This window comes from Vanrija pseudolonga, chromosome 5, assembly GCF_020906515.1.
Source record: "Vanrija pseudolonga chromosome 5, complete sequence".
NCBI lineage: Eukaryota > Fungi > Basidiomycota > Tremellomycetes > Trichosporonales > Trichosporonaceae > Vanrija > Vanrija pseudolonga.
The window spans coordinates 698,309-710,911 of NC_085853.1; the positions used below are offsets into that span (position 1 = coordinate 698,309).

The following is a 12,603-nucleotide window of genomic DNA, read 5'->3' on the forward strand; positions in this document are numbered from 1 at the left end:
GAACCATCATCAGCCAGCCAGGGGCAAGTCTGTCCAGCCAGCCAGCCAGCCAGTGGCCAGTGTGCTGCTGTTCTCGACGACCACCACCACTTGCGACAGACGACCAAACGACCAGCAGCAATCGACCCACGCATATACTACTCTCGACGCACCACATACCTTGCTTGACAAGAGAGCCAAAGCGACAAACAACTTTGGACCTAGCTCGAACCATTGTCGGATTGCACAATCCTCGCGTTCCAACTTATCTTGCCACCACCACCAGCCAGTCCCACCCAGGTTACGGTAGTCTGGTTTCGCCTGCCAACCCAACCCACCCACCACTGCGCGCCCACCCACACGCCATACCCCAGCCTCCGTCCCGGTCGCCGCTTCCTCCATCACAGGTGCATCTTCCCTCGCATCAGCCTTTCCCCGCCACCTTCCACTCCCCCTCCCCCAGCTGCCTCTTGCGCAGTATCGACTCTCCTCCCCCCTCACGGCCAGACACCCCGACCGCTCGGGCGTGTTGTTTCTCATCCCCATACCCCCGATGTGCGTACGCCGCTCGGCCCTCTCACGCGATCAAGGCGGTCCCCGTCGCGACAGCCATGTTTACTTGCCTTGCCATCCATTTACATTGCTGACCACTTTCCCAGGAGCCCAGCATGAACCCCTCGCCCTCTCCACTCCAAGATTCACCCAACCCAGATCCAATCACGTCCACCGATGCGACTGTGAAGCTCGATTCGGAAGGCGGCAAGAGTCCAGCCGGAGTCGTGACGCCGAACGGGGACCACAACGCGTCGCCCAACGCGAACGGTGCGGCTGACGGAGCAGCAAGCGAGCTAGGAAAGGCGACAGAGACGGCGGCAGCGCCGGCGGCGGAGGCGGCGGTGGCGCCCAGTGCTGGCGAGGTCGCCGCCTCAACGACTCGCCCCGAGGCGGACGACGCCACGCCTGAACCTGCGGCATCCGCAAATGCCATTGACATTGGAGACAATGTCCCAGCAAGGGACGGCGAGGCTACACCTGCCATCGGGTCACCAGCAGTCGTCTCGGCAACACTGGCCCGCGTCCCAACCCCATCATCACGAACGTCGACCCCTCCCCTTACGGCTGCGGCCACAAAGAAGAAGTTCAGCTCCGTCAGCGTCAACAAGGAGTTCCTTAGCAAGGCGGCCAGCCCCGTCCCTGCTCCGGCAAAGCTCGGTACGTCGTTGGGCAAACGCCTGCCCAAACGCAATGCTGACAGTGACCAGTGCGCCCGGTAGCTGCAGCTGCACCGATTCAGAGCACTTCTTCCAAGCTTCTTTCTACAAAGCTTACGACTGTCCCCTCATCGAAGCCAAGCGCATCGCCAAAGCCGGCTGGTGCAGCTTCAACCACCGGGCCGAGCGTTGCCTCGCCATGGGCAAAGCCGGCCCTGCCAGCCGGGGAACCAGCGCCAACTCCTTTACAGCACCCGGCGCCAACACGCGGACACAACCTCCCGAATGTGGCCATGGGCTCTGGACATGGCCTGGGTAGCGCTGCGCGACGGGCGTGGGGACATGTCGGAGGCGACGGAAGGAGAGGCGGCCCACCCCCACTGTCCAGAGAGTTCCCCACGGCCAAGGAAGTTGCCGATGGCAAGCGGGTCGCGATGCTCAATGCTCAGGCAGTCGCTCAAGCCGAAGCAGCTCACAACCAGGCTATCCTAGCGGGTCTGAACGAGTTTACCCATCTTGAACCAAACGCTCATCGATGGGATGTAAGTATCGCGCCAGAGACTGACGCTGACTGGATCAGGAGGAGGATGAGGACGACGATGTTATGGACTTTGGAGACGGCCAAACGTACAGCACGCGGGAAGACCGACGCTCTCCGGACACCAAGCAGGATCAGCCAGTCACCAAGTCTGAACGATTCGGAGAAGACTTTGATCGCAGCTGGCCACGAAGCGCTCCCGCCGAGACTCGACCACCGCGTCAAGACTATCCTCGTGCCTTGTTCAACGCGTCGTCCAACCGCCTCGAGTCTCATCCTCGTCAATCATCAGCACCACAGTCGCAGCCACCCAAGCTCATGTCTCGTGACGCGCCGCCCCACGCCGGCGCCGGCCCAGAGAGGCCGCTGCCACCACATCTGGCCGAGAGGCCGCTGCCACCACACCTGGCTGGATCGGCTGGATCGGCCCCGCAACCCTCTCACCCACCTTCCTCCGGCCCCCCACCATCGGCTCGCCCATCATGGCGTGGGCAGCCGGAGCGGCCGCCTCCTTTCGCGGGCCATCGAGAGCAGGCAAGGCCTGAACACCACGAGCCTCCTCATGTTGCTCAGCCTACGACCGGACTGCACAGGACAACGTCTGGTCAGGCCCAGCCACCTCCCCAGGTCTCGCCCGTGGTTTCAGCAAAGGGCCTTCCTTCCACCGAGCCGCCTTCAGAGCCTGTGGTTGCCGAGGTGCAAGCTGCAGAAATGCACAGTGCGGCAGAGAAGGCACGGCTGCGCCGAATGCAGGAGGAGGCGGATCGTGAGGCGGCGGCGGAGCGAGCGCGCCAGAAAGCAAGGGAGCTTGCCGAACGGTTTGGCGACAAGTCGGCCTCCGTCACATCGCCACCAACTACGGTCGCGGCGCTCCCCAAGCCACCTCCACCTCCCGGCCTGGGCAAGCCCCAGGTGACGATTGCGTCTCGCCCACGACCAGAGCAGGCTGGCCCAGAGCGCCGTCCTTCTGTTGGTGTCGCTCAGCCGGCTCAACCTGCTCAGCCGGCACCTGAGACGGCGCCCACTGCGCCCGCAGACCGGGCGTCGTCCTGGCGCCGGTCGGCTCCTCTCCCCGAGCCCCAAGCCCAGCCCCAGGCCAAGCCGCGCCGTCCCAGTTCCAATGCCGATCATCCTGCGGAGGGACTCCCCCGAGACAACCGCCGGCCACAGCGCGAGGCGCCCCCGCATGCTGTTCGAGATGGTCGTCTCCACCCTCCGCCTGGATTGCCCGCGTTGCCTGCCGCACCCCGTGACGCGCCGCCACATGTTCTCAGCGAGCAGACGGAAGCGCCGGCTCGATTCAAGGGCGCCGACTACCCTACGGACGCCCTTACAGCCGCCGACAAGTTGTTACCCAAGAAGGAACCCAACTTTGACAACATGTTGGCACGGCTGCAGGCTGCTATGGCAAAGGCTCGCCGAACCCCTCCTTTAGCCGATGGGAATGGTCCGGACTCGGCTGTTGACGACTTTGCCCTCCCTCAGACCCCTCAGTCGGCGCCAGTCGTGGAGGCAGTGCCGGTGGTGAAGGTGGCCCCTCTCCCCGCCCCGCACCTCCCATTCTTACCACCCGACTTCTTTGACGCGACTCAGATCGAGCCACCTCGTTCGCCGCCACCAGCGTGGCGACAGTATGCTGTCAAGTTGCCAAAGGACAACCGCCCTCTCGCCTCCATCCCCCGTTGGAGACAAAGAGCGGCGGAGAACCATCGGCACACGGCTGTCAGGGGTTGGGCCATGTCATTCGACCCTCCGATCGAAGGGCTCCACTCCGGATCGATTTCCATCTCCGACTTCCTTCTTCCTCAGCCCATCGGCCGTCGCTTTGCAAAGCACATTGACACCGGTCCCATCGTCAGCATCTCCCCTCGGTCCCTTCTTGCTTTCGAACGAAGGAATAAGCGCCGGTCAACGCTCGAGTCGCGCAACGATGGCGGACCTGTATTGAAGGGGGCTTCGCACGCGCAGCCCTCTTTAGCAGAGCCGTCGCGAACGGAGCCACCTTTACTCAGCGCACCGGAACCTCTCTTGGCGAACCCTATTCCGTCAAAGGATGGACGGCGATTCCTCGCCGGGGGCGACGGAGCGGTGGGGACTCGTCTCGTTGCCCCGCAGGTGTCTGCGGACAAACCTTCCGTGCGGTTCATGGTGTCCAGCGAGCTCGACGCCGAGAGCCTTCTCAACGAAGTCAATCAGGTCACTTTAGAAGGCATGGGCGAAACCGACGACAAGCGTCATACGAAGCTCGACGTCGGTTCTGTCAACCAAACCAATCTCACCGTGCAGAAGCCTCGCACACCGCCCCCGACAGTTCCCTCGACTGTTCGAAACATTCCCACATCTCCAGCTGCTGCCTCTGGCCCATGGAACAAGTCGACTTTGGGCTACCCTGTCACTTCGCCAGCACGCGACGTCTCGCAGCATGACCACATCAAGAGTGTGTGGGAGACCTCGGACGCGACGACGGCGCCAACCTCTGCGCCAAGCCAGCCCGAGACGCCCCTCTACCCTTCGCTCAGCACGCCATCCGTCTCGAACGACGGTAGTGCGCAGGCTGTCAAGACGGGCTATGGGCAGTCGTCGGCCTTTGCCGTGCGCTCCAACCAGGGAGGCGGCTATGGGCAGTTTATCAACTCTGGAACTGCCAGCCCAGATGCTGGTATGGCCGGGGGCATGGCCGGAGGCATGGGCTATGGCATAATGGGACGGGGTGGCGCCACCGGCGCAGCGGCCAACGGTTTCCAGCAAGGAGTCTGGTCATCCCCGTTCGGCACTTCCATGGCCCAATCCACCTATGGCTACGGCGGCGCCGGGAAAGCCACGCTGGATCAGAAGGGCTTTGCCGCCAAGGACGGTGCGGTGCCGTACGGCAACGAGTATCGCTACTCGGTATCGCAGGCGGCTGGAGCGTACCCGACTGCTACTGGAACCGGTGGCACTTACAACGGCTACCCGGCAGCAGCATACAACGCTAGGAACCCTCAGAGCGTCTATGGCCAGGTCGGCGGGTACGCGCACAACGGTTTTGCATCACAGACGGGCTTCGGCACCCAGATGGCCAACCCCCGATCTGGCGCGGGCCGTGGTGCCTCGTCATTCCAGAACGTCAACGGCGTCGAATATCAGGCCATGTCTTACGACCCGAACGCTGCTGCCTCTGGTTACTACCCGGCAGGTGCGCAGCCCAACTACAGCCCCGGCTACAGCACCGGCGGGGTGCAGCAGCAGCAAGGTTCTCGCGGCGCAGTCAGCCGCAAGATGTGGTAGGGGTAGTGTCCTGCCGACGGTAGCATCGGGACCGCGGTGCAGAGTAGGCGTGTCGACATCTGTTAGGAGCACATAGTAGCAGCAGCAACGACATCAGCAGCAGTAAATCCCTCAAAACCTCAATAATATCACCTCCAAAAACCTTTACCATCTCTCTCTCTCTCTCGCTCCCTCCCTCTCCCTCCTTTCGATTCTCTGTTAGTCCAACTGCATCGTAGCCAGCCAGCGCCTTGGACACACATCATTACAGAGTGGGCGAGCCATAGCAGTGTGAAATCAATCTTATGAGCTCATGCACCACATTCCTGACCAGTGAAACAGGGCCTAGCCACGCGGAGGGGAGACGACGACTGGTGCCAAGCAAGAGTGAAGGCACACACGTTGATTCGGACTTACGGAAGCTAAATGACGGGTTGCATGGGAGCTATGGGAGGGGAGAGGCCTGAACGTGGGTGTGTAGCGAGAGGCATCGAGGCATCGAGGCAGCGAGACGTGAACCCGAAGGTTTGGGGCTCAGGGGAACAAGACACCGGGGGCCAGCGGTATAAAGTTTTGACGCAAAGGCGGCCGTGCGTGCGTGAAGAAGAAGAAAGGCTATTCTCACATGTGGAACAACAACATGCAGCACTTGGCACAGACGTCATGCATCTAAACGACGACGACGAGGAATGCGCCCCCATACCGCAGCGCTGCGCGCGCCTCGACGCGCCGCACCACACTGTGCTCCTCCCTGGATATCAACAAGACAACATAATTCATCACAGATGATAGCATGGCAATTGGACGATCCCTGTAGGCTGTAGTCTGTAGGCTTAGGCCAGGGAGGGGGGGGGGGAGGGAAGGGGCCTGCTGTCCGTTTACCGTTGCCGCCGCCGCCTCACTGCCCCGGCCCTGGTGTGGCCGCGCTTAATCCACGTTTAGTGGGTACCTAGACCGGGGATAGAGGTTTGCGTTTCCCTGAGGAGATTTTGCTGCTGCGCCTGGTCTGCCTGCCTGGGTGATGGGGCAGCACAACTGCGACCTACCTCCTCCCACCTAATGAACAGCCGCCTGCCGCCGCCTGCAGTTTTGCAGGGAACATCATGGTGGGGAGGGAGCAGGAGGCGGCGGCGTGCGTGTTGTTGGTTCCTATCGAGTATCGAGGTGCATGTCGCTCGCGTCGCGCGCAGCGGCGGGTCTGGCGACTTGATGTTGGTGCTGCTGCAATCTCGTTTGTGCATCTCTCTGTCATCGTCCTCGCTGTCATCGTTGCCCCCCCATCGCCCCCTTGCTGTGCTTTGCGCATATCACACACAGCGACTGTCGCCAGATCAGATCTTATTCCATCTCGCCGATCGCCGTGCAGTACGCCGCTCGAGACACCACGACCACCGTCGACTTTACCGACGCGCTCTCTTCTCCCCGTCCTACCTTCCCGTGTCGTGCAACTCGCCCTGTAAAGACTATTCACCACACACTTTGAGCCGTCACACACCCACACCACATTACACGCACCCACGGCCACTTTGTGACTTTTGCACGCACCACTTGCAACCACCACCAACCCGTCACGCCTCACGCCGCACCACCGCACAAACACCAGCTAGCGCAAATCCACCTTTGAAACTTCTTTATCTCTCGCAGCCAAGCCATTCCACTCGTCCTCGCACCTCCCCACCTCCCCTCCACCTCCCCCCCAACCTCCCCGGCATGGACCCCCGCCATCGTGCGCCATTCGCGCACCAGTCGTCGTCGCTCGACCTCCACAGCCAGTACACACAGTCCCAGCCGCCGCTCCGACCGACGCAATGGGCGCCCCCCAGCGGTGCCACCCACCTGGGCGTTCCCGGCGTCGTTGGCGGCCCAGGATTCTTCGAGCCAGCACCCACTCCTGCGCCGTCCAAACTCGCATCCGCAGCCGCTGGATTACTCGGCAGCTTCAAGATGCAGCGTAAAGGCAGCGACGACGGCGACTACTCGCTCGGCACCTCGACCTCGACCGGCAGCAGGTCATCATCATGGGACTCGGACTCGCTCCAACGTGCGCTCCCCTCGGCGCAGACGGTCAAGTTTGTCCTCCTCTGCTTCCTCTGGTACGCGACCTCGGCAGTGTCAAGTAACACGGGCAAGGTCATCCTCAACAACTTCAAGTTCCCAGTGACCCTCGTTATCGTCCAGTTTGCCTTTGTCGCGGGGCTCTGCTGGATCGGCTCGCGCCGCGAGCTCGGCCTCACAGGTCGTCTGCGCAGCCCAACAAAGGCAATCTTGCGTGGAACCTTGCCCATGGCCATCTTCCAGGTTGGAGGCCACATCTTTGGCTCGCTCGCCATCAGCCGCGTGCCCGTTAGCACGGTTCACACCATCAAGGTAAGGGGTTGCCGGCATGGCGACAGTGCTAACCACACCTAGGCCCTCTCTCCCCTCTTCACGGTCCTCGCGTACGCTGTCGTCTTTGGCGTCTCGTACTCGCCGGCAACCTACATCTCAATCCTCCCTCTCACCCTCGGCGTCATGCTCGCCGTGTCGTTTGACATTTCCTTGTCCAACTTCTTCGGCCTCATCTGCGCCTTTGGCTCTACGATTGTGTTCGTGTCCCAGAACATCTTCTTCAAGAAGGTCATGCCTAGCCCCGGCTCCAATGCCGAGACTAGCGGTCCCCGCCTCGACAAGATCAACCTCCTCTACTTTTCGAGCGGCATGGCCTTCCTCCTCATGATCCCCATCTGGCTCTACTCTGATGCCGGCCGGATCGCCAGCATGTGGTTCAACGGCGTCCCGCTTACCGGTAGCGTTGGCGGCAGCAAGGTTGCGCTCTACCTTTTCATCAACGGCACGGTGCACTTTGCCCAGAACGTGTTGGCATTCCTCATCCTCTCGTCAACCTCTCCCGTGACGTACTCGATCGCCTCGCTCGTCAAGCGCATTGCTGTTATCTGCCTCGCAATCATCTGGTTCAAGCAGTCGGTCCACGCCATCCAGGCCGTCGGTATCGGTCTCACTGCTGTTGGCCTCTACATGTACAACAACGCCAAGCGCGACGTTGAAAAGGGCGAGAAGAAGATGCGCCAGGTCGACGCCGTCCACAGCGGCATGCTCCCGACCTCGGTCGCCGACCAGCGCCTCCTCGAGGGCCGTTCGACCCCTGCTACTGAGAAGCCATACGCCCACCTCGGCAAGGAGTCTCCCCGCCCCTCCTACAGCCACGACTTTGAGAGTGTCTCAAAGTCGTCTGCCATCCGCTCAGCTCCCCCTCCCATCTTCACCATGCCGCCTCGAGGCGCAAAGGTGTCGCTGCAGGAGCCCTACCCCTCCCCACCAGCCAGCACGGCCTCGTCCCCACCCCTCCCTGCCGTGCCGCTCGCACGAGGGGACGACACGCCCTCAATCTCCTTGACTGGAGCGTGAGCACATCTCACGTTTAGATCGACATTGTTTAGATTTCATGCCTTCATCACCATTCGACCTCGTTCCTTGCCCCCCTTTGCAACCCCCGCCATCTCACGGGTTGTTGTGCACTTGCATAGCTTCGCCTCTTTCATTAGATCTTCATAGACACGGCTGAAGTCACCGGCGACGGACACTCCCTCCAATCTCAATACACTGGCGTAACGAGCCGCACACACTGTCGACCCCATGCATAATACTTGTTACAAGTTGAACTACTACACGCGTTATTCTCTCTAGTCGTCTTCGTCGTTGCCGTTTACCGCTGGGACGGACATGCTGTTGCGGTTTGTTCGTCGCCACGAACGTGCTGCCTCTTCCTGCTCGCGCTCGCCCTCTGTGTCCACGGGCTCGTACCCCTCGTTCTTGCGGTTTGTGGACCACCACCACCAGAAGCTCACACCAGTGAGGGCCACAGCGGCCGTGGTAAGAGCCACCGTCAGCACGAGCCAGCCCCAGCTGCCAGTTTGTCAGCATTGCCTCGCAGCGCGGCCCACGTGTCCACTTACCGCTCAAACCAGCCGGGGTTGAAGGGGATAAGAACGGCGTCGACGATGATGACACCTCCGCCGAGGCTCATGCCGCCACGCCAAAGCGGGCCGTTGTCGATTTCGCCACCTTCCTTCTTGTCGTCCTTGGCAATGGTGTGAATGCCAGTGATGCCGTCATCGCGGCTATGCTTCCAACGCACGCTGGCACGGCCGGAATCTCCCGTCTGTGCTGCGTTGTCATTGTTCGATCCCCCGCGTGCGTTGTGAATGCCAACAATGAAGCCGTCGGCGCCAAAGGCGCGGAAAGCCAATTGACCATAGCGGGCGGTAGGCGTCAAGAGTGTCGGGTAAACTACATCGTCCTCCAGGGCGAGCGGGTACCCGTCCTTGGGAGGCTGCTTCGGTCCCTTCTCAACACTGCCCTTGGGCAGAGCAATGTCGAGGCTCGATGGGATGATGTGAAGCTTGAGCAGCTCGAGAAGAGCGTCATTGTTGGTGAGGTAATGCGTCAAGTTGAGGCGTCCAAACGCAGTGTCGGTTGGCACCAAGACGGTGTAGCTGGGCAGCGCCAAGTCTTCTGTAGAGTTGTCGGCCTTCCAGGGCTTGGGGCGTGCACGAACAAAGCCGTCGAGGCCAACGCGCTCGAGCTCAATCTGCGTGGGCTCACGGCCTTCGAGCACCCAGCCGAGGCCGGCCTTGACCATCAGGTCGGCCATCACGCGCTGCTTTGATCCGCGGATCAGCTTGGCAGCGGTAATGTCAACATCGGCTGGAAGAATGACACTGTCGACAGCGTGGATGACTCCGGTCTCGGTAAGAGAGTCAATGCCAACGAAGGCGGCCGGGTTGAGCTCTCCGTTGGCTGGAAGAGAGGCGCCAGAATCGTGCCCGGCCCACTTGTAAGGCGACGACAGTGTCAACGTCTTGTTTGGAGAGCTCTCCAACACAACGTTGCCGCCTTCTTGAGTCTCGAGAACCGTCTTGCCATCCTCGACCTCGGTAGTGTAGACGAGCTTCTCCACAGAGTGATAGCGGAGCGTTCTGCGGAGCTCTTCGCGGGCCTCGGGAAGGAGGAGGTACTTCATTGCCAGTCCAAGTTGAGCAAACGCCTTGTTGCGAGGAATGAAGTAGGTCGTGCCCTCATTCGCCTTGACGGAGCGTTCGAGGCCTGCGGCGTAGACAGCGGCAATGTATGTCGACAGCTGCAGATCCGACACAGCAGTCTGCAGCACATCCAAGGGAGGAGACAGGAGCGACGAAATAAAGTAGATTACGCTCTTGCCGCTCTTGATAGGCGATCCAATGACGAGAGCCCCGCCGATGGAAATCTCGCCATCCTCAATTGTCGCGTCGGTGCCCGGCTTGCGGCGCTCAGACACTTCCACATGGACCCGCTGACGTGCTCCGCCCAGCGCAGCAGTCTTGAGCTCTGTCTCGAGGAGCATGCCGTCTTCCAGGTTCTTTGGTGCGACCTGGCCGGGGACGATGTGGTACTTGAGCAACGCAGCTAAAGGCGACGTCTCCTCGGGCGGCGGCGGCTTGGTGCCGTCGTCGGGTGCTGTCTGGAGTCCAGCAGCCGCGAGTGACTGCATCGAGTGGTCACCGCCAGGGACACCGACATTGATCCACCACTCCAGTGCCTCGATAGCTTCGTCGGTTGGCGCCAGGATCGTAAACTCCTTCTTGGTCTTCTTGCCTGGCACGCCAACATATGTCGACGAGAGGTTTGCCGAGCGGAGGAGGGAGACGAAACGTGTGGCGTTGCGAGACAGCAGCACCTTCTCGGCCGAGTTGAGCAGCTCGAATCCTTCTGGCAGTAGGAGCTGAGGCAGGACATGGATCACGCCTGGTGTGAGCTCTATGGTAGTACTCTGGCTCACCATTTGAAGCAAAGATATCCACAGTCTCGGCAGCCGTGCCGTTGACAAAGATGGAGCCTTGGCTCGGCGACGTAATGTTGAGGTTTCCCGACGCCACAGTCACTAGCATCAGCACATACCCCACCCTCAGACGCACCGTTCAGCGGCTTGTTCTTCTTCCACGTATCGCTCCAGCCGACATTGTCGCCGTTGACCCCGAGCACGAAACCGGGCGACACGACGCGGCTCAGACCTTCTGCGCCAAACGCCCCCTCGAGGTATCCGCGCTCAATGTCGTCAAACGCCGCCTCAAAGGCACTGTTGGACGCCGCGAACAGCGTCACGTGCGGCGCCCTGTCCAGCCACGGCGGGAGGGGAGGTGGCAGCGGGTCCGAGGTGTCCAGCAGGCGTGATAGATACGACAGCGACGGGTGCTTGCGGATAACCTCCTTGATGGACGGGGGCGGCTCGAGCACCGACTCGACGCCCACGACCAGGCCGTTTCGCGCCCAACGAACGCCAACCGGAGCCTTGTCCTTGTCCTTGTCCTTGTCCTTGAACGTTGTGTCGTTCCCCTTCCTCTCCCACCCCGCTCCGTCCCAGACCTCGGCCCCGCCCTCACCAGCATGATCGGCGCCGATACGCCCCCGCACACCGCCCTCAGCCGTCCCAGGGCGCGAGACACGCAGCCGCTGGCCGTGGGTACCGAGCAGGCCCGTCTCGGGCCACTTCCACGGCGAGCCCGGTGGGGGAAGAGGCGACTCGGGCTCCGAGTCAAGCGGGTACAGCAGCGTCGTCTCAATCGTCATGTTGCTGCTCGTGTTCTGCGGCGCCCAGTCGGACGGCCACAGCGTGTAGTTGAGCACATGATACAGGATGTGCTGGCGGAGCGCCCAGCTCTGGTTATCCGCCTCGAGGCGCAGGCGCTCTCCTTCATCGACGTCTGAGGCTGCCAAAATCTGGGCCTCGAGCGCCAGATCCGCCTCGTCGGGTGGAACGAGCCACTCGTCGAGGCCGCCAGCGCCGAGCCAGCCGGCCACGCGCACGTCGTCGTCCTCGCTCTTGGGCCGGTGCTCCTCTGCCCACTTGGCCCACGCGTCGTCGGTGGGGGCGAAGAGCGTCGCGTTTCCAATGTGCCAAAGTAGCGGAATCGACTTGGAGCGCTGCAGCAGGCGCACAAACGTGCCGTGCTGCGTCGAGGCCGAGACGAGGGAGACGAGCGACTCGGCCTGCGCGTGCACTGGGGAGTTAGGCGTTGTGGGGAAGGGGCTTGCTTACCTTGACTTGGTGCGCTAGACCCCTGGAAGGTGAGCTGCTCAGCGACGGCAGCGCCAGCCAGAGCTAGGAGCGTCACTGCTCCTCTCATGCTTGGTCGTCGCGTCGCAGTGGAGCACGTTGTTGTTGTAGTGGTTTAGGTGGTGATATGGGGAAGCTGAGATAGCTGGTCTGTGGCCGCGCGAATCGGGCTACCTGAAAGAGTGTCGGCAGCGTTGAGAGTGTCAAGAAGTTGTCGCGAGAGAGAGTAAGTGGATGGATGGTACAAGTATCCGAGTTGAGCTTTGGTGGCGATGGAGGGCGAGGAGCAAGGAATGGGAATCAATAGCGTCATTGCAGGGTCAAACACCAAGAGGCAAGGTGTGAAGCGAGCGAGGGCTGGATTCTAATCGCCACTCGGTACCAAATAGGGCCAATCCTAATTGACGATTGTCGGGTGGCAACACTGTGGAGTCACGCTCCAGTGGCGGCGGACAGTGACGCGCACGACCCGCGACTCCAGACGCGGTCGTCAGCGTCACGTCTGGCTGGGCCTTGGTTCCTGGGGCTGTCTGTCATGC

At 61.6% G+C, this 12,603-nt stretch overlaps 3 protein-coding genes across 3 annotated transcripts; 2 read left to right on the plus strand and 1 right to left on the minus strand.

Annotated features, from left to right (window-relative positions):
• Positions 1-119: 119 nt before the first annotated feature.
• Positions 120-5,393, plus strand: LOC62_05G006962 (uncharacterized protein). Its single transcript, XM_062773479.1, has 4 exons — positions 120-534; positions 647-1,191; positions 1,260-1,732; positions 1,771-5,393. The coding sequence occupies exons 2-4, from the start codon at positions 648-650 to the stop codon at positions 4,993-4,995; spliced, it is 4,242 nt and encodes a 1,413-aa protein (XP_062629463.1). The 5' UTR covers positions 120-534; position 647; the 3' UTR covers positions 4,996-5,393.
• An 833-nt stretch (positions 5,394-6,226) lies between these two features.
• On the plus strand, positions 6,227-8,618 carry SPBC83.11 (Putative transporter1). The gene is made up of 2 exons (XM_062773480.1): positions 6,227-7,341; positions 7,384-8,618. Exons 1-2 carry the CDS (start codon positions 6,685-6,687, stop codon positions 8,377-8,379), a joined length of 1,653 nt encoding a protein of 550 aa, XP_062629464.1. The 5' UTR covers positions 6,227-6,684; the 3' UTR covers positions 8,380-8,618.
• On the minus strand, positions 8,595-12,325 carry POSTN (Periostin). The gene is made up of 5 exons (XM_062773481.1): positions 12,047-12,325; positions 10,914-12,008; positions 10,790-10,891; positions 8,928-10,755; positions 8,595-8,877 (listed from the first exon to the last, which is right to left on the minus strand). Exons 1-5 carry the CDS (start codon positions 12,132-12,134, stop codon positions 8,655-8,657), a joined length of 3,336 nt encoding a protein of 1,111 aa, XP_062629465.1. The 5' UTR covers positions 12,135-12,325; the 3' UTR covers positions 8,595-8,654.
• Between the last annotated feature and the right edge of the window lie 278 nt (positions 12,326-12,603).

What these genes read in the sequence shown, in the direction of transcription:
- LOC62_05G006962 (XM_062773479.1), top strand. Translation starts at nt 648, where the DNA reads ATGAACCCCTCGCCCTCTCCACTCCAAGATTCACCCAACCCAGATCCA. An exon ending in CCCTGCTCCGGCAAAGCTCG is followed by an intron (nt 1,192 to 1,259) that starts GTACGTCGTTGG and finishes CGGTAGCTGCAG; the next exon opens with CTGCACCGATTCAGAGCACT. An exon ending in CAAACGCTCATCGATGGGAT is followed by an intron (nt 1,733 to 1,770) that starts GTAAGTATCGCG and finishes TGACTGGATCAG; the next exon opens with GAGGAGGATGAGGACGACGA.
- SPBC83.11 (XM_062773480.1), top strand. Translation starts at nt 6,685, where the DNA reads ATGGACCCCCGCCATCGTGCGCCATTCGCGCACCAGTCGTCGTCGCTC. An exon ending in GCACGGTTCACACCATCAAG is followed by an intron (nt 7,342 to 7,383) that starts GTAAGGGGTTGC and finishes AACCACACCTAG; the next exon opens with GCCCTCTCTCCCCTCTTCAC.
- POSTN (XM_062773481.1), bottom strand. Translation starts at nt 12,134, where the DNA reads ATGAGAGGAGCAGTGACGCTCCTAGCTCTGGCTGGCGCTGCCGTCGCT. An exon ending in GGATATCTTTGCTTCAAATG is followed by an intron (nt 10,756 to 10,789) that starts GTGAGCCAGAGT and finishes AGCTCACACCAG; the next exon opens with GCGTGATCCATGTCCTGCCT. An exon ending in AACCCCGGCTGGTTTGAGCG is followed by an intron (nt 8,878 to 8,927) that starts GTAAGTGGACAC and finishes ACAAACTGGCAG; the next exon opens with CTGGGGCTGGCTCGTGCTGA.